Raw genomic sequence first — 19211 nt, 5'->3', positions numbered from 1 at the left:
TGAAGTTCCTAAAAAAATACTGCATAGTCCAGTGTATTGGCCACATTTTAAGGTACTTATTTTATTTGTTTATCAATATTGCTAAATTTGTGCTTACATTTTGTTAAAGCAATTTAATAAGTATTTAAAATTTAACGAAATGTGTATTTTATAATTGTATCGGTGCCATTGATGGAACACACGTCCCAGTTGTTGTTAGAGAGGATAAGCAAATTCTATACATTGGAAGAAAAGGAACACCAACTCAAAATGTGATGGTGGCATGCAATTTTGATTTACTTTTCACGTTTATCATAGCAGGATGGAAAGGTGCGGCACATGATACACATTTTTTTTTTAGATGTTATCCGTAAACCATTTGCAAACTTTCTGAACCACCACCAGGTACAATATATTTTTTTTAATCTTATTGTTATGAATGCATATTGTTTATGTATATCTCATAGATAGTTATTATTATCATGTGTAGGAAAAAATTATTTGGTTGATGCTGGATACCCCTTAATGAAAGGATACTTGACACCTTATAAAGGGGAGAGATATCACCTTCCAAATTTTTGTCGAGTTGGTCAAGGAAATGGGATAGAAGAGAGGTTTAACTATGTTTACTCATCATTTAGAAGTGTTATCGAGCGAACTTTTTAGCGTGTGGAAGAATAGGTAGCGAATTTTAAGGCAAATGCCATATTATGTTATTGAAGACCAAATGCTCATTGTAGTTGCTACCGTTGTCCTTCATAAAGGGCTTAAGTGAGATAAAGATAACCTCGATAATCAATGAGACAATATCAATTAGGAAAACGTTGGCATTTGGCAATATACATGATAAGGAGATGAAAATGGTTTGTGACAATATAGCTTGGTCCATTTGTGGGGCTGTAAACAATACTTTATTATTTATGTTTAGGCTAATTTTTAATGTACTTTATGTTTTTTTTTATTTTTTTATCAAGTACTAATTTAAATTATTGGTGAATTATGTAATAGTTAAATTTGATAAACATTATTGGTTTAATTTGATGATTTGTTCTTCTATTTTATATTCTATGTCTATTTGGAATCTTTGTCTTAAAAAAAGCATATAAAAATAAATAATACAGCAAGATACCATTGCCTAAAGTAAAAAACTCAAAAGTTAAATGTCAAGATACCATTACCCTTAGTTCAGTTATCTTTCCAACTTAATCCCACCCTCGCACAGGTGCAAGGACAAAACAGTAACTCCAGAAAACCCAACAAAGACGCACCCAAAATCAACCTATCTTTTTCCCTAAAATACCCCCTCTCGTTCCTCACCCCCAAACCTGTAATTTCCCTTCTCAGCCCTCACATACTCTCTTCCTCTTCTGCCCCTCCCAATTTCCCAATCCCACCCCTCCAACCCTCCTCGCCTCTTGCCCTTCCCTCACCCAATTTCCGATTTTCTCCCGTTACCCGCCAAATCCACCCTACCCCTGATTTTCAAATTTCTCATTTCCTTTTCAAAAAATTTCCTCTCCACTTTCTCTCTTTCTGGCAAACCCTAATTCTCAATTCTCGTTTGGATTTTAGATTGAAGCTTTCAGGCTTCGGATTTCGAGGTTTTGGGCAAGACCCTAGCTCCTGTGGGTGTTTGGCGCTTATGAGGATGTAATTTTGGGTTTGGAGCTAGGGTTTCGACTAGTGAAGGTACTTTCTTTTTCTTTGGATTTCGCTGTTTTGAGGTTTTGTTTGATGGGCTCTATTTGTTTTCTTGATATTTTAGTTTTTGAGCTGTTGATTTGTGTTTTGTGGTTGTTTTGCGTGTTGGGTGTGATTTGGTTTTTGTTGAAGCTTGTTCCTTGCGGGGTTGTGGTTTAGATTGGGAGTGGATAGCTTAGTGAAAGTAATGAAAAAATCTTTAGATTTGAAGCTCACGGTTCCTCGTTTTGTATATTTCGGAGTTTCAGTATAGGATACGATTACTATGAAGCTCAGTTGAGTGGTGGTTAGATGATTGTGTTAAGATTAATCGTGATGGAGGTTTGTGCTCCATTGTGTAAAACGTCTTGAGGCCAAAAGAAAAAAAAAAGAAGCGTAAATTGTATAAGATTCATAAGTTCAGTTTCTTCTTTATCTTACCTGTTCTTTGCAACCCAAAGAGGTGATGACTATTTTGGTTAAGCAGTTAACTTTGATGTATCTTGAACTTCTTCCCATGTCTTGGTTTGTTGGCTAGAGTTGTAGAATAGAGGTGTGGGTGGAACCTTTGGTGGCATTTTGGTCTTAATGCTGTTGTGGATTTACATATTTGTTAATTCTAGATGTGAACCTATGATAACAGCAGCTGAGCTTTGATTCTTCAGTTTGATTTATTTTTTAATCTAAAAGAGTGTGAGCAGCTCCACGTGCATGCCTAGGTTGTTTATATGCTTATGGTTTTTGTGCTTGTTGTCTTTGTCTGAATACTACAGTTTTGAAAGTCAGTACTAATGGAGTGTAGGACTTTCTGTTTCTTTTCTTTGCAATTACAGTTTTGGCAGGGAGACCTGATATAGTCTAGCTAAATAAAACTTAAAAAAAAAAAAAAAAAGTTTAAATAAAGCTCTTACTTTGAAAATTAATTATCCGATTTGGGGGTTTTGCAAATTTGAGAAAGAAAGGAGGCTTAAGAATTATTAAGGGCGGATTGCAAAGTTTGGTATGTTTTATCATATGTAATGCCTTTTATCAGCATTGGTACTGGATGTGAAAGAGATGTTATGGTTTTTCAGACTAACAATATCATTTTTGCTTAGCAGGCATTCTTCAGTAGAATTGGAAGGTGGTTGTTTCCAACTATAACTTGGTAGTTTGTCCTGGAGGCCAGGGAGAGTGTTATTGATATTCTTGGTGTACGGTGATTGATTAAGTCAATGGCTAACCATGATTTGATACTTGGGCAAAGTCACAATTTAGTCCTTGGGCAGAATCAGCAGTTGGTTCTGGGCCACAATCATAATGTAGGACTTGGACAGAACCATGATTTGGAATTGGGACAAGCTCATGAGCATCATTTGGCTTTGGGACAGACCCATGACCATGAAGTGGATTTAGGACATGCCCATGACCATGAGCTGGGTTTAGGGCAAGACCACAACCAAGAAGGGGATGATGGTCACAATTATGGGCATGAGAATGAGTTAGGTATGGATCGGAAACCTGACCATGATGACCATGAGTTGGCTCTTACTGGACAGAATCACGAGTTAGCTTTATCTGAGAACCATGAACTGGCTGTTTCAGAAAGCCAAGAACTTGATGAGAATCTGGAACTAGCTATTGATCAAAGCCAGGAAATGGGGATTGAGTCTGCAGAAGATCTGTCCATTCAGGAGTCCCAACTTGTACTCGATTCCAGTCATGTAATCCAGGCTCGTGCAATTATTACTGGTCCAAATTATGAGCTCTCAGTGGGGCAAGAGTTCCCCGATGTCAAGAGCTGTAGAAGAGCCTTGAGGGATACAGCTATTGCTCTGCACTTTGAAATGCAGACCATAAAATCTGACAAGACTCGTTTTACTGCCAAATGTGCCAGTGAGGGATGTCCCTGGCGCATTCATGCTGCAAAGCTCCCAGGGGTTCCAACTTTCACAATCAGGACAATCCATGAGGCTCATACATGTGGAGGAATTGCTCATCTTGGCCATCAGCAAGCCTCAGTTCAGTGGGTTGCAAATTCTGTGGAGCAACGGCTCAGGGAGAACCCCAATTACAAGCCAAAGGAGATACTTGAAGAAATTCACCGGGTTCATGGTATCACCTTATCATACAAGCAAGCTTGGCGAGGCAAGGAGCGGATCATGGCTGCTATGCGTGGATCCTTCGAAGAAGGGTATCGCTTGCTTCCACCATACTGTGAACAGGTTAAACGGACAAACCCGGGGAGTATTGCATCTGTTTATGGAAACCCAACTGATAGCTGCTTTCAGCGTCTATTCATATCATTTCAGGCATCAATTTATGGTTTTCTTAATGCTTGTCGGCCACTACTTGGGCTTGATAGGACATATTTGAAAAGCAAGTATCTTGGCACTTTGCTTCTTGCTACTGGTTTTGATGGCGATGGTGCTCTGTTTCCTCTTGCATTTGGTGTAGTTGATGAGGAGAATGATGATAATTGGATGTGGTTTCTGTCCGAACTTCACAACCTGCTTGAAATTAATACAGAAAACATGCCCAGGCTTACCATTTTGTCAGACAGGCAGAAGGGAATAGTAGATGGAGTGGAAGCGAATTTTCCAACCGCATTTCATGGATTTTGTATGCGTCACTTGAGTGAAAGCTTTCGCAAGGAGTTTAATAACACAATGCTTGTTAACCTTCTGTGGGAGGCTGCTCATGCTCTCACCGTGATTGAATTTGAAGCAAAAATTTTGGAAATCGAAGAGATCTCACAAGATGCTGCATATTGGATTCGAAGAATCCCCCCTCGATTGTGGGCTACAGCCTATTTTGAGGGAACACGCTTTGGTCATTTAACAGCTAACATAGTTGAATCGTTAAATACTTGGATTCTGGAGGCCTCTGGGCTTCCAATAATTCAGATGATGGAGTGCATTAGAAGGCAGCTAATGACTTGGTTCAATGAACGCCGAGAGACCAGTATGCAATGGACATCGATACTCGTGCCTTCTGCGGAGAGGCGTGTTGCAGAGGCTCTTGAGCGTGCTCGCACTTATCAGGTGCTTCGTGCTAATGAAGCGGAATTTGAAGTTATATCTCATGAAGGAACAAATATTGTTGACATTCGGAATCGATGCTGCCTTTGTCGGGGCTGGCAGTTGTATGGTTTGCCCTGTGCACATGCTGTGGCAGCGCTTCTCTCTTGCAGGCAGAATGTCCATCGATTTACTGAGAGCTGTTTTACTGTTGCAACCTATCGCAAGACATACTCACAAACTATACATCCAATCCCTGATAAATCTCTATGGAAAGAGTTGTCTGAGGGAGATCCAAATGCCAGCAAAGGTATCGAAGTTCTTATTAACCCGCCCAAATCACTTCGGCCGCCTGGTCGACCGAGAAAAAAGAGAGTTCGAGCAGAAGACCGTGGCCGTGTGAAGCGGGTTGTGCATTGTAGTCGTTGCAATCAGACCGGTCATTTTAGAACAACATGTGCAGCACCCATATAAGTTGTTGCTGTTACAATTAGTTAACTGTTATAAGATGTATGTAAGAATTCTTGTTTTGTGATTGTTTGTAGTTTTTATTAGTTAGATTGGGAAGTAAATGTATCTCCACTTTGACAGTTACGTGAGATTAGCTCATTATCAGCTGCCCTATGTGAATGTTCACCTTGTTAATTCAATAATAATGTTTCATGGTTGTAGCTTGCAATTTCTCTTCCCGGAAACTCTTTCTTTTGGTGTTGTTTGCTTCATCATGGCTATCTTTTGTCTAAATTCCGTCTAAAAATTGACGGGAATTTACGTTAGCACACCTAAAAAATTGACAATTAAAATGATTAAAAATATTAAAAAATTAAATTAAATTAAAATTAAAAAAAAATGGAAATCCAGTGTTATCTAATTACCTTCATGGCTTTTTCACAGATGTTATTGGTTCCAAGTCCAACATATGCCTCTTTATAATATTTTTTTATGTTCCATTTTGTATCATGTTTTCTGTTGTCTTGCACAATCATGATAACTTTGATTTGCAGTGTTGTGATGGTTGCACCAACCACTATAGCATCAGAGTACCTTGCACAGGCATGGAGGGGTACAGTTATTCTTTTGTTTGTATGATTTTTATAATGGTGGAAAACGAATATGTTTGCTTGTGCACTGATGGGTCAGCGGTTAGTGAGGCTTGATAGGGACATACTGCTCATTTTAGACAAACTTTTATCTGGTGGTTTATTCACGATTGATTTAATGGCTTTAGCTGAGGCATGCTACTGATTTTAAACAAATTTTCATTTGTTGGTCTATTCACAATTAGTTTAATGGTTTTAGTTGAGACGTGGGATTGCTGTGCAATGTATTCTGACTGTTGATGGAATAAAATTTCACTTTATACACTTGAAGAGATAAGAAGGTTAAGAAGATATTTACGTCGGCACTTCGTGTTCCAGAATTGGAATGTCATACATGGCTTCTACCAAGTATTGTGTAGGCCTGCAGTTTGGTCAGTATTATCTTGCATTAGCCATATAGAATTAACCCATCATATTTCTACTTTTAATTAGTTAACTGTTATAAGATGCATATGACTCTTTGATCTTTTTCGATGGCCGGACATAAGCAACGTCCAAGAAAAGCTTGGTTTCTCTCATCTTTTTTTTTTTTTTCAAAAAATTAAAAAATTGGGTGGACAAATCTATCAGATATTAGTTGGACTATTCGAGGAGAAGTTACAGAAACTCTTTTCCGTTTGTCTTTTGAGCCAACCCAAATTATAGAATTAAAAGCCAACCCAAATTATAGAATTAACCGGAGACGTTAATTGATGCATCCCAATATTTTGAAACAGGACCCTCTCCATTTCAAATAAACTGAATAATATCCAGTTAGTTACAGTGGAGAGTTATTTTTGTCTTTTCACTTTTTGAGAGGTTAAAAATACTCTTCTATTATAACTAACTAGATATTATCCAATTCATTTAAAATAGAGAGGCCTAATTCCAGTTTTTTAAGGTGGGTGGACAGTGTGTCATTTGACTTGCCCCCCATTGGCTATTAATGAAAATATATTAGAACACCAAAGGGAATCCCCTCCATTGTAGTTCCTGTTAGTAGTAATCATTGCATTGAATCCCAATAATGAAAGGAGGGCTCCAGCCGCCAAGGAATTGGAGTCTATGTTGTTAATGTCACCACCATAAATGGAAGCAAGCAGTAACAAATCAACACAAGCAGGCAGCTGCTGAAATTCAGGCTTTAAAAATTTGCCAATGTTGAATAGGGTTGACCATACAATAATCCTAACGCACATGATGAAATCTAATGTATGTGGTGAAAATTTGGCGTGAAGAGAGTACAATATTACAACTTACCTAATAAATTGTTTTGGTGAGTACACTAAATTTGCAATAATGACATCCATAGTCTCGAAAACAACTGTCCAATCAGCTGGCTCAGTACCCATAGTTTGAGCCATAGACTGAGCCATAACCTCCAGCGTGGCCTGCATTTCCAGGGTTGGAAGGCGGAGATGCATAAACAGAACCATGAGCTGCATAAGAATTATAACCTGGGTCTGTAGTCCCACCCGATTGCACCTGTGTTGGTGCCCCAGCCTCAGCCATGAAATTCTGCAGCAAAAGTACAACAGAATGTTATTCAACAATGTGGAACAATTGCCTCCAGAATGAGCCAAATATTATGGGTGCAAAAGAGGTGAGCCACTCACAAGGGCTTGAATCAAAGCATGGCTTGGCTCGGATGGTTTAGTAAATGAGCCAAACTTGAAAAATAATTACACCTCAAGCTAATTAAACAAGCTCAAGTCCAAGCCCTCCCTTTCTTCTAACTCCCAAAACACCCTAGCAACAATCTCCCTCCCTACACAGGCGTCTTTAGACCAGAGTACATGCAAAAGGAGAATCACCAGCACCATGCTTCTCTGGTTTTTGTAATTTTTAGTCTACATACAAAGGAGAATCGATGTTGTCATGATCATCTTCTTCCTTTTTTATTTGGTTCTCTGGCTCTCCTGGTTTTCAATCTAAAGCTCTTCATTTTCTTTTATTTTTTTAATGAGTTTTGTGGTGCAATTTCAAGTTCAGGTTGAAGGTCCTCCATCTTTATGTATTATTTGCAATATTTTAAAATTTAATCTAAACAGGTGAAAAGGTTTTTAATGAACTCGAGGGGTTTCCATCTAGCCAAGCTCAACTCAAGCTTGGGCCAACTTGAGGCTGTATTTTCTCCATCAAGCCAAGCCCAAGCAGACTAAAGCTTGCCTCAAGTCAGCTAATTACTTTTTTACACCCCTAATTACAATGGCAGTAATAAAATTTCTACATGCATATATTTATGACAAACTAAGCATGGGAATAGTTCAAAGCCAGGGAAGGAATCTTGCCTGTATCAGCTGCTGAGCAGCTTGAACTTGGGAAGCCGTTCCACTGATTTCAACTGTCATTTCCCCAGGAACACCCCTGGTTTCTTGTATAGTTACGGTTGCCCCACTAGCTCGTCGAATGTAACTTATACTCGCACCAGCTGTCCCAATAACAGCATCAGCATATAATAGTGGAATCTGCATTTGCTGTGTGAGCTGAAAAAACAAGCCCATCAATCAAAATTCAGATACATTAAAAAAGATTAGGTATCTAGATTTCCTGGGATATCCCAAGATGTCTCCATATAAAGTGCATACCAAGGCTAGGGTTTATTGCAGAACCCCGTTGACACCGATTTTAAACCCTAACCAAGGTGTAAACGGAGCTCAAGACAGAAGAGTCTCATCTCACATACATCTCCTTGATGCGTTTGCATGCATTTTTTTTGCAAATCTCCCATTCTCAATATAAAGTGCATACCAAGCTAGGTTTTATTGCAGTAGAACCCCATTGACACACAGGTTTTAAACCTCAACCAAGGTGTAAACGGAGCTTAAACAGAAAAGTCTCATCTCACGTACATCACCTTGATGCATTTTGTGCCCCTTCAAACTTGGGAGACTACAGCTCTTAAAAGCTTTAGGAAAGAAATCACAGTATTACTGTATTAGCCAGTTCAAAATAAGCCTCAAATTACCCAGAATGAGCCCAAGAAATTGATATGTCAAGGACTGAGAATAACTAAACATTTGTACACAAAGCTTCCATCACAAACAGAATGAAACATTATAACAACAGAGATTTTACAAGAATTGACAAGAAAAGCACAGATTTTTTAAAGATAGGTGACTAGAAATTAAGCACATAGATGTTTACAACATACCACATGCCATTGCTTTTTTTTAGAGAGAGAGAGAGAGAGAGAGTTTTGGTGTAATTCTTGCAACCACCAGTTAGTATGCCCCATCACTGTATTTTTGAAAGGTTCAGTAATTCCACTGACTATAAGAGATCAAAAAAGTCTCAAGCCACTTCTTTTCAGAAGTCTCTTATCAATCACCCAAAAAGTCAAGAAAAAAGAAGATAAGAAACAAATAGTAACCTGGGTAACCATTGACGGTGCTGTTTGGGCATTTGCCGGTGGGTATCCCATCGGAGCTTCTCTTCCATAGGCAGATATCCCATGATGAGGCTGTTTATCCATAGGAGGCAAGTCAGCAGGTTGATAGTAATTGTCAAGTTGTCGTGGAGGGGGCATATATTGAGGATTAGGTCCATAACCAGGACCTCCGCCACCACTTGGAGGAACACCTTGAGGTGGACCCCACGATTGGTGTTGTGGCATGTGCTCCATCTGAGGATTCCCCATTTGCATCTGTCAAAAAAGCATAAGTCAACATTTCCATTTCTGAGAAACTTAACAGGTTTCAATTTATCGCTTTGGTGATGAAAACTGTATTCTTACATTCATTTCAAATATTGGAATTATGCTCCGATCAACTAAAAACTTCCTGAGGTGAGATGCAATTAGCTCCACCGCTTTGTGCACACCAGCTGGATCCCCAACAACTTCAACAACCCTATCATCTTGAAGAGCAAAAACAGGTAGGTCTTCTGCAGAAATCATTCAACAAATTGACAATAAGATATAGGGATAAGTTACTGTACCAAACAGTCTGAGAAGAAACTAAGAGACAGAAATTTATACAAGAACTTATCCATTTAAAATGATCAACTCAGGCTGCCCCAAAAAGAATGCAAGACCAAAAGTGATGGTAAAGGTCAGTCAATTTAATTCAGATATTTGGATTTCTAAAGGTTGTTGGTAATAGCCCTCAGAAGGAGAAATTTAAAATAAAGAATAGTAAGTGGTGACAATTAGAGGTCATTGGGGAGTAGTAGGAGAACAATAGCAGCAGTGGACCAGAACAGTGATAGTAAAAGGCAAAGGCAGCAGCAGCATTATTGCCAATTGCAGTGAGGTCAGGTGACAGCAGCACAACCATAGTGCAGCAACAATGGCAGCGCAGACTAAGGTTGTGGTAAGGCTGTTCTTAGTTTCTTCCTTCACTCTTTGCAGATTCTGTTTGGAAAGATTGAAAGAAAAAAAGTTTTTGCCTTGAGAACCATACATCTCTATTATTTAACAAACATTTGTATCTTGCATTTGGATAAAATTCAACTCCAACTTGAGTATTGAACCCAATAACTTGTCCACAAAATAACAAACACCTGCTCCCAATTTTCCTTCAGCAAATACAGAAAAGTAAAACCAGTGCTCCAAGAGTTAGATGGCGCCACTGAAAATCAGAATCTGTCTCTGTTGTTTAATCAAACAGAGAAGCAAATTTTATAATGCAAATTTATAACTTTCTCCTCCAGTGCACCACAAAGAAGAACAACAATCTCTGAAATAAGATCTACACACATAACCTATTAATGATTTTCTCAGAACCAAAATGCATATTGATCAATTAGTAAGATATAACATTCCACCAACAGCAATGTTGGTTTGGGTAAGCTCTGGCCTTCCCTCTTGTATTTTTAGGGCTTTTTCTCCTTAATAAAACTCCTTATTACTTATCCAAAAAATCATTGCACCAACAGCAAACAAATAGAGAAGTGAGGCAACTCAAGAAGAAAGTTGATCAATATGTTGAGAATATCTCAGAAGGAAGTAAAAGTTTTATAGAAAATAAAATCTAATAAACCTGCTCCAAGAACTCTAACGATACAATTAGACGCTTCTTGAATGGATTTAACTGTTCCTCCCTGTTTTCCAATCAAACTTCCAGCTTGAGAGGCTGCCACTAAAAGCCGAGTCGAAACCTTGCCCCCCACGCCTGGTGGAGCACGAGAAGAATCACCGTCCAAACCATCAACAATGCGTTTGTGGACTCTCAGAAGGCCATCCATTGCTGGAGGAAGAGAGGAATCAGGCTCCTCCTTGGCAGAAATCATTACCTATTCAAAAGCAACAAACAACAACATCAGCCATAGGCATAAGCACTAAGATCCACAAGCACCTTAACATTTTTCTTAAAATACAGAAAGAATAGGAGGGGTCACACAAACTCTTCTCGTACAAAACAAAATTACCACTACAACTACCTTTTTAACATTTTTCTTTTTTGAAGCAAACCCCTTCTAACATTTTTCAGGTAAAAAACAGAAGGTCACCTTAAACATCAAGGACAAAGCGAAAGACTAATAAGAAAGAAACATTGAACATGCAATAAAAAAAATAGAAAGGAAGAGGCATTTACAACCCAATCATTTACCAAAAAAAAAAAGGTTAAAATAACAAGACAGTAACTATCCACCCCACATATGCCCAACACAACTTCATAACTTCACCGTACTGTGTTTGTTGCCATTGCATTGGAGATTCTAAATTTTAACAGATATTTCTGGACAACGTCATAGTAGTAATTCTGATGCAAGCAGTCCTATTTGGATTGGGCCTTCCAAAAATAGTTTAACAAAAAATTGGGTTTTTCTAAACTGGCCAAAAATCAAGGAGACAGGGGTAGCCGAACCACCCCCACAGTGTGTGGGGGTGGCCCAGTGGGCCATGAGCCAATCCCATGGGAGCTGGGGGTGGCTCTTTTTCCATTCAAGTGGTTCGGATACCTTAGACATTTTTTTTCTCTTTTTTTTTGTTTGTTTAATTTAGTCTTTTTTTACTGATTAATAATTATAAAGGGTAAATTTGGTTTATCAATGGTAGGTAAGGTTTTTTTTGAAAGTTTTCCATCCATTCTAACGGTCAACGCTAACAGAGTTACCTTTTTTCCGTAAAATGGTAGTTTGATGTTTCCAAGTGTCACATCTGGCAATTAGTGAGACTTTCTTGAAGTGGACGGTAGTTTAGGGAGCTTAAGTTTATTTAACCCATTTTCAAAAGCAAATGAAAAAAAAAAAAAAAAATGGTTAACATCAAACCTATGACAGCCTACATTTTTTTTTTCTTTTCTTTTTTTGAGGGAATTCAATATGTTAGTTGCATTAGTTACAGATAGAGTCCCTAATATCCAAAGAACACTGAAACTCAACAATTGCATAACCTTAGAACTTACCAGCTTATAAACTAACAAATCAAGATCTTCATATCATGAAGTAACAAGTTGCAGCATTAGGCACAACCACTGTTTTTTTCTTTTTCTTTTTCTTTTTCTTTTCTTTCTTTTAAGAACCAACTAGTGGCTTTTTATGATTTACACATTAAATTTTAGTTTGTAATATTGCGCCTTTTAACAAACTGCGGCACTATGAGGACATAAAAGTTAGAATTTTATTCAAGTAAAATGTACTGAAAGAATTTATATTTGATATAGTTATTCTTTGGCTAATTTTTCATATGATATTTATAAGCAGTTTAGTATTTACAGTAATCTCTGCATCATGTGATTGCGGATTACAAGTCTCTTTTATGGTGTTTACAATCTGTGGCAAGACATCAATCATCCAGGTTCTGAAGTTACCAGATAGAATGCAGAGCTTCTTGGTACATGTGTTCGTACAAGATGCATATGGTTTTTCCAGATCAACTTTTTCAGCACTCTGTAATACACAATGCTGATCCCTGCAATCTGGATCTTTGGTTCTTCAAGTTTGAGATCTTATTGATGATTGAGTCGTTGCCTTAAAATTTGGAAATGAAACCTGCACAGATTCATTTTTGTTATTACAATAGATGTAACTATATTTATATTTTATCGGTTGCTTGTCTTGATGCTTCCTTCATGTCTTTTTTTTTTTTAGTTAGTTTATTTTAAAAGTTAATTGTATTACACTGCACAATCCATTCCCATCTTTTGTTATGTTTCTTACTTATAAAAAAAAGTCCTTTGTTATGTTTCTTAGGTTCTTTCTAATAGTTTAGATAATTTTCTATATTTGGAAACAATAGTTAAGAAGCAACTACATTTATAGAATGTATAAATTATATTGGCCATAAAGAATTTCACCCTAAAAATTAGGCAACTAGCATATATGGAGAATGAATGAACTCCTAAAATCTTTAGACAAAATGGGGATCCTAATTCTCATTATAACAAAGAATCACCAATATTGGATGGAGAATGCCATTGTATTAGTTTATAATATTAACCCACTTATAGATCCAGAATCATAAACGAACTCATAATACCACATCTTGTTTCCAAATATCCTAATGAAATAAGTGTACACTAAATACGGATCTGAACTGGTTTAAAAATGAAGAACTGTAACCTCTTTGTTATAGCTTTTAACTGGCAATGTGATTAGTTATCTTCACAATTGAGAAAACCATAGCAAAAAATCAGAAAGCTGTGTCTCTCATCTAAGTTAACTCTAGCAAATCAACAATGTCATTATTATATGGCTGACATTATCAGTGTCATACATACATCAAGGTCAAACCACAAAATGAGCATTAGAAGTTTTTAAACAATAATCAAACATTAATAGCCAGCGAAACTCAAGATCTGAAGAAAATTTGAAAAAATTCAATTGTAGCACATACTTAAGCAGCTAACTTTATCCATAACTAAGTTATAATACACAGAAATTGCTAAATATGCTCCAAGTAGAAAGTAAAGTTACCAAAAAAGAGGAGAATACAGATTAATACTCGGTATGGTAGCAACAAGTTGATCTACCCAAAAATAATATATATAAAGATGGTGCAACCGCTAAACAGCTTGCATTAACCAGTTCTGCCTACCAGCCTATTCATAAACCTTCAATGAGGAATAAACTGAACCAAAACAAGAAATTAGAAACAAACTCACGGCTCTTTCTGCTGTCCCTGGAGGACCATCAAGAATTTTAATGCGAGCTCTTGTCTCCTCAACTATTTTTTTGATGAACTCCCCTTTGCGTCCAATTATACTACCAACTTTTTGTGCAGGAACCAACATCCGGAAAACACTCTCTCCAGGCCATCCAGGCCACTTCTTTTCACCACCTCCAACCACAGAATCTTCATCATGCCCTTGCTTTTGTTCAGGCTCTGAGTTTTCAGGAACCTGATCAGGCACTTGATCAGGAACTTGATCAACTTCAGGTTCACCAAAACCTTGATCAACTTCAACGTCAGCCATAAGTGTTGTGCTGGGGAAGTAAAACAATATGATCAATCAATATATCATCAAGAGCAAAGAGCACAGAATATCATGATCGTATCAAAACTCAGCCAATTGGTTAAAAAAAAAAGCACTAAAAACTGGTAAGTTTAACACTAAAATCCAACCACTAAAGTTTCTGGTGATATCTTATGATTCTTTATCCTATAATGATAACTTTACCCAAATATATACCATTGATGACAAGTGAAATTGAGCTGAAAGTTTATATGGACATGAGTTTAGCATAAATTTATCACATCTAAATTCATTAAAAAATTGAAATGTACAAATGTATAAATACAGATGGCCTTTAAAGTGAACCGTTGGTCTTAAAGCCAAACCCTGACCTTAAATTAGAGCCACCGTTTTACTTTTTCTGAAACGTTAAATCAGAAAAGAGCTTTCAACAAATTCATGTGTAGGGAATTGTTAGTTGCATATACTATTGTGCTTCCAATCATCATAATCATAATTCATAAGAGGCAATGTCTAAGGAAAGATGTGTATCTCTAAGGCACACACACAAAGAAATCCCGACTCTTATTTGCCTAACTGCTACTTGAGCTACATTCTGTATTTTTCAAAATATTACTACTACAAGCATATATGACTAGTTTCTTTAGGCTAAAATAAAGTCATATCCAAGGCTGATCTCCCTGATTCTATTTTCTCTATTTTGGTTCACCTCAACACCAAAGAATGTATGGCATTAAAGAAAGAACTCAAGAGCGATAACTGCTAACCAATACGGATGGAATAAGCAAAGAAACGAATAACAGATAAATAAGAATAAAACAAGGGTATTATCCGACGACAGAAATGCATACTACTACTTGATTGGCAGAACAGTGAAGAAAAAAATGAAAATGAAAAGAAAACAAATAACATTATTGTCAGCGAAAATAATAATCCAAAGAAGTAACCCCAAAATCCCCAAGTTCGCAAGGTCTTCACCCACAGAAACTCACTCCAAAACGCTAACCCTAGCGGAATAGAAACAACCATGTAACGAGTAAACAAACAGTACCCATTAAAGGGTCAGACTCAAAGCATTCAATTACCCAAAAAAAAAAAACAAAAACAAAGGCATTCATAGAGAAACCAAAGAAACTACAGAAACCCTAGAATTATAGATTTATATAAAACACTTTCTTTGATACTTACATGGGAAATTCGAGATTTAAGGAAATAGGTCTCGGGGAGAAGAAGCAATTGGGGTTTTAGGGTTTCGAAGGGTGGGTTTAGAGAAAAGACACAGAGCAGAGGAGAGGAGATTTTATTGAGATTGGAATTTGGGGGCGTGTTATTGTGTATTCGTATTCTATCTTTTTGGGATTTGTTTTTTTGGTCCTTTACAAGATTGTGATTTGCATGTTGACCTACTGAAATGTTTGAATTGACGATATTATCCCTCAATATTTTGTCGTTGATGGATTGGGTCGGCACTTGACACTGTCCGGTTTGTTTCAAATTCTTCCATATATTTATTAATGCTATTTAAAATATAGGGTAAAATTTTTAAAAGTAACATGTGGGTAATTTTTAAAATAGCATTAATAAATTACCCATAATATTTTTCCTCTTATGCGGACATGTCAAAAAAAAAAAAAAAAGAATTAGGGTCCGTTTGGGATTGCTAATCGCAAAAACGTAATTTTTAAAATTGCACTTATTGAAATCGTAATCCCAAACGGACTCTTAAGTCTTTTTTTTTTTTTTTTTTTTTTTACGTGTCCGCACAAGAGGAAAAATAATAATGATGAGGTTGGCATTGTTAATGTTGGAACATCATCCAATGGCTCGTAAATTTGTGCTTGAATGTATCCAATCTCTTCATAATTTTGCTCAAGGCTATAAGCTTTTTGTAGCATTTTAACTGCCTCCAATTCTATTGCAACTTCTTTCATTGTAGGTCGTTTCTTCCTGTTTAAGTTCAAGCACCTTTTTGCAAGGTTCGCGACGCTAACGATCTCTTCCTTCTTGCCTTCATTCAAAACCCTACTATCAAGAATATCAAACAAATTGTTCTCTTCCATCAATTGAATGAAATATGTGGCTAGACTTCTAGGTTATTGTGTGCTTGTTGAAGAGATTGTTTTTTCACCAGTTAACAGCTCAACAAGGACAACACCAAAACTATAAACATCACTCTTTTCTGTAAATTGCCTTGATTAAAAATACTCAGGGTTCAAGTATCCAAAAGTGTCATACACTAATGTGGTTAAGTGAGTTTGATCGATAGCGATAGATCTTGAAGTCCCAAAGTCAGCTACTTTAGCTCTGTACTTATCATCTAAGAGTATATTCATAGACTTAATATCTTGATGGTAAACGAGTGAGGAAGCTGCTGAGTGTAAGTAGTAGAGAGCTCCTGCAACTTTTGTTGCAATTCGTAAGCACATATCCCATGTTAATAGAAACTCCTCAGTTTGGCCATTGATATATTGGGAAAGAGTTCTATTAGGAACGTATTCATAAACTAGTAGATGAACTTCTATCTCCAAATAGCTACCAATTAGCTTAACCACATTTCAGAGATTAATTTGTGGAAGAATGACAATTTCATTAATGAATTCTTTGAGTTTTCCTTCATCAATTACCTTTGACTTTTTTATTATAACGATTCTTCCATTTGCCAACATGCCTTTGTAAACAGTGCATTGTCCTCCCCCGCCAAATATTCTATTCACATTGAAATGATCAGTGGCGTTCTCCAAATCTTTTGAATTAAACAATTTTGTGTTTTCAACATTGGCTTCTTGCTTCTTGTGAAGATAATTGTTGTTGTAGCATTAAACCACCATCTCGTTTGAAGAACATATTTTTCTGTTTAATCATCCTTATCGCTTTGTAGGTACCACCATTCACCAACAAGTAGAAACAATAGCCCAAGGCTGCAACTTATAAGACCTGCTTAAAACTACGTAATAATTAAGAAAAGATTGTTCATAGCAGTAAAATCTTATAACAATAGTTTTGACTGAGAACGTTGACTTAAAATAAAGAGACATCTTCTCTTAATGGTATAAATTGGTCTCATAAACGATATTGTGACAAAAAAGTATGTTAATATATTTTGACTATTGAAGTATTCCAAAAAAAAAAAAAAAAAGATTGTAATAGTGGGTTGTTGATAGAGGAAAATGATTAAACAAAAAGAGCACAAAGGTTTAAAGGTTTGCATTAGAATCCCCTACCTCCATTTTTAAAAATAGTAACCATTATTTTAAATGAACATAATGATTTTGTTAAATCATCTATTTTGAATAAAAAATAATAAATGAAATGATTTATTTAGCCAACAGCTAAAGAGATTGGGTGTTCCACCTCTTCAAATTTTTACGGTAGTCGGCCATTCCAAGGAGATGTTCGACCACCCCCATAAGCCTTTACCAAAATTGCTCCCTCAAAAAAATTTAATGGTAGTGAGAAACTTTAGCAGGTGTTGGGCTACATGGAGACACACAAAATACTTTATGCAAATTAACTACAGTAGTGGCATTTTCCCCACATATTAAGCATTAATATATCTTATCCAAATCAAGTTGTCAATGTTACTAGCGTAATACCGTTTGTATAATTTACAAAACCCCAACAAAAGAATAAATAGAAAGAAAAAAAAAAAGAAAAAAGAAAAAGGTAATTAAAGCCTATTGCAGCTGCCTATACTACAAGCTATTCTCCTTTCTCCAAATGAAGCCTGCTCACCTACCACCCATCTCTTATCGGATCCAGAATCGTCTCCGGATGAAGTGAACCGAATACAAGCCGGTTCACAGTTAGGATTTCTTTAGAGAAATCAAAGGTTAAAAAGTTGCCACGTAAGATGCCAAGTACTTAACGTACATCCAAAGAAGAAAACATTGAAATTAACTCTTTTATCTCAAATACTCGCAATAATGCATACACATTGAGAACGACTGTACCAATTATTGAGGGTTTGCTAAATGTAAGGAATATGATATAAGTAAGATTTTGTGGTTTTTCTGAAATTTTCCCTGACATAGGACATTTGTTACTAGTGCTCTTAGATGTTTTAAACACAATTGCCGTCAACCGGATACTCTCTATTTTATTTCCTCGAGTCGTTATTCAGAGTAAGTACGCCGTACAGGAAATATTTTTTTTTAATATTTTAATGCAAAAAAAAAAAAAAAAAAAAATTTGCCCGCGTGCTATTTTACTTCACCCCATTTCCTCTCTTATCAATCTAACACCTCACCATGTAATTAATGTTTCCACTTACTCTATAGGCTTCAACAATTCCTCATTCTTGGTCCTCTACCTCCACTACTTCAACAAATCTCATATTTTAATTGAAAGAAAATCAAGCAAAGTAAACACTAGTTTGATCCGAGTAAACATACGTTTCGCGAGTAGGCCAACCCTAGACTTGGTGATGTCGTAACACTTGTAAGACCCATAAGTGTTTTCATAGCAGGACCGTGGATCGATTGAACATACAACCTTCGTTAATATCTGACATATATGTAAAACAAGATAAATATTGAAATAATCTTAAGGCATAAGCTAAAAAAAAATTAAGAGCTTGTTTAGAATTGCGTTTGAGAAATAGAACTTTTAAGTGAAAAAGAGCTTTTAGGCAAAAACTTCATTTTTAAACTTTTGGTCAAAAGTGTGTTTTGGCTATTTTTAAACTTTTTGGACTCTTAAAAGTGCTTTTAATTTTTTTATCAAACGAGTACTTTTTTTTTTTCAAATGGACTTTTTAAGTGTTAAAAGCACTTTTAAGCCCCTAAACGCAATCCCAAACAGACCCTAAGAAAAATTACAAAGACGAATTAAATTACCTTTGCATCCGCTAACTAGGAAGATAGGGATTTCTTTCAAAGCCGCTGTTGCAAGAACATGTAAAATTAGTTGCGTCCCCGTTGCACTCATTGAAATAGCATTATAACGACGACAGTTTTGTTTGATCGTCTCTTCGTTATTGGCTATTGGAGATGCGTTGAATGATGCAAATGGAATCCCCCATTCCAACAACACAGGAGCGTACATCTTCTTCTTCTACCACGAATGCTGACTTGCATCCTTGTATCATGCTAGCTAGGGTCGTTAATATTTATGGG

General features: G+C 36.6%; 2 protein-coding genes and 1 pseudogene across 3 annotated transcripts; 1 reads left to right on the top strand and 2 right to left on the bottom strand.

Annotated features, from left to right (window-relative positions):
• The first annotated feature begins 1317 nt into the window (after positions 1-1317).
• LOC132172738 (uncharacterized) lies at positions 1318-5337 on the top strand. The gene is made up of 2 exons (XM_059584295.1): positions 1318-1668; positions 2760-5337. Exon 2 carries the CDS (start codon positions 2874-2876, stop codon positions 5130-5132), a length of 2259 nt encoding a protein of 752 aa, XP_059440278.1. The 5' UTR covers positions 1318-1668; positions 2760-2873; the 3' UTR covers positions 5133-5337.
• A 1503-nt stretch (positions 5338-6840) lies between these two features.
• LOC132172737 (flowering locus K homology domain) lies at positions 6841-15417 on the bottom strand. Of its 2 annotated transcripts, none has more exons than XM_059584293.1 (7): positions 15286-15417; positions 13786-14107; positions 10720-10972; positions 9474-9622; positions 9111-9383; positions 8029-8223; positions 6841-7255 (listed from the first exon to the last, which is right to left on the bottom strand). In XM_059584293.1, the coding sequence occupies exons 2-7, from the start codon at positions 14095-14097 to the stop codon at positions 7079-7081; spliced, it is 1359 nt and encodes a 452-aa protein (XP_059440276.1). In that variant the 5' UTR covers positions 14098-14107; positions 15286-15417; the 3' UTR covers positions 6841-7078. The 2 variants fall into 2 exon arrangements, with proteins under 2 accessions (XP_059440276.1, XP_059440277.1); XM_059584294.1 differs by lacking the exon at positions 15286-15417 and adding an exon at positions 12493-12673 and having other exon boundaries at positions 13786-13874.
• LOC132168988 (wall-associated receptor kinase-like 22) lies at positions 14803-19140 on the bottom strand (annotated as a pseudogene).
• Between the last annotated feature and the right edge of the window lie 71 nt (positions 19141-19211).

Source organism: Corylus avellana, chromosome ca2 (genome assembly GCF_901000735.1).
Source record: "Corylus avellana chromosome ca2, CavTom2PMs-1.0".
In the NCBI taxonomy this organism is placed as follows: domain Eukaryota; kingdom Viridiplantae; phylum Streptophyta; class Magnoliopsida; order Fagales; family Betulaceae; genus Corylus; species Corylus avellana.
The sequence above is the reverse complement of the archived record's forward strand: the minus strand, read 5'-3'. Positions and strand labels throughout refer to the sequence as shown.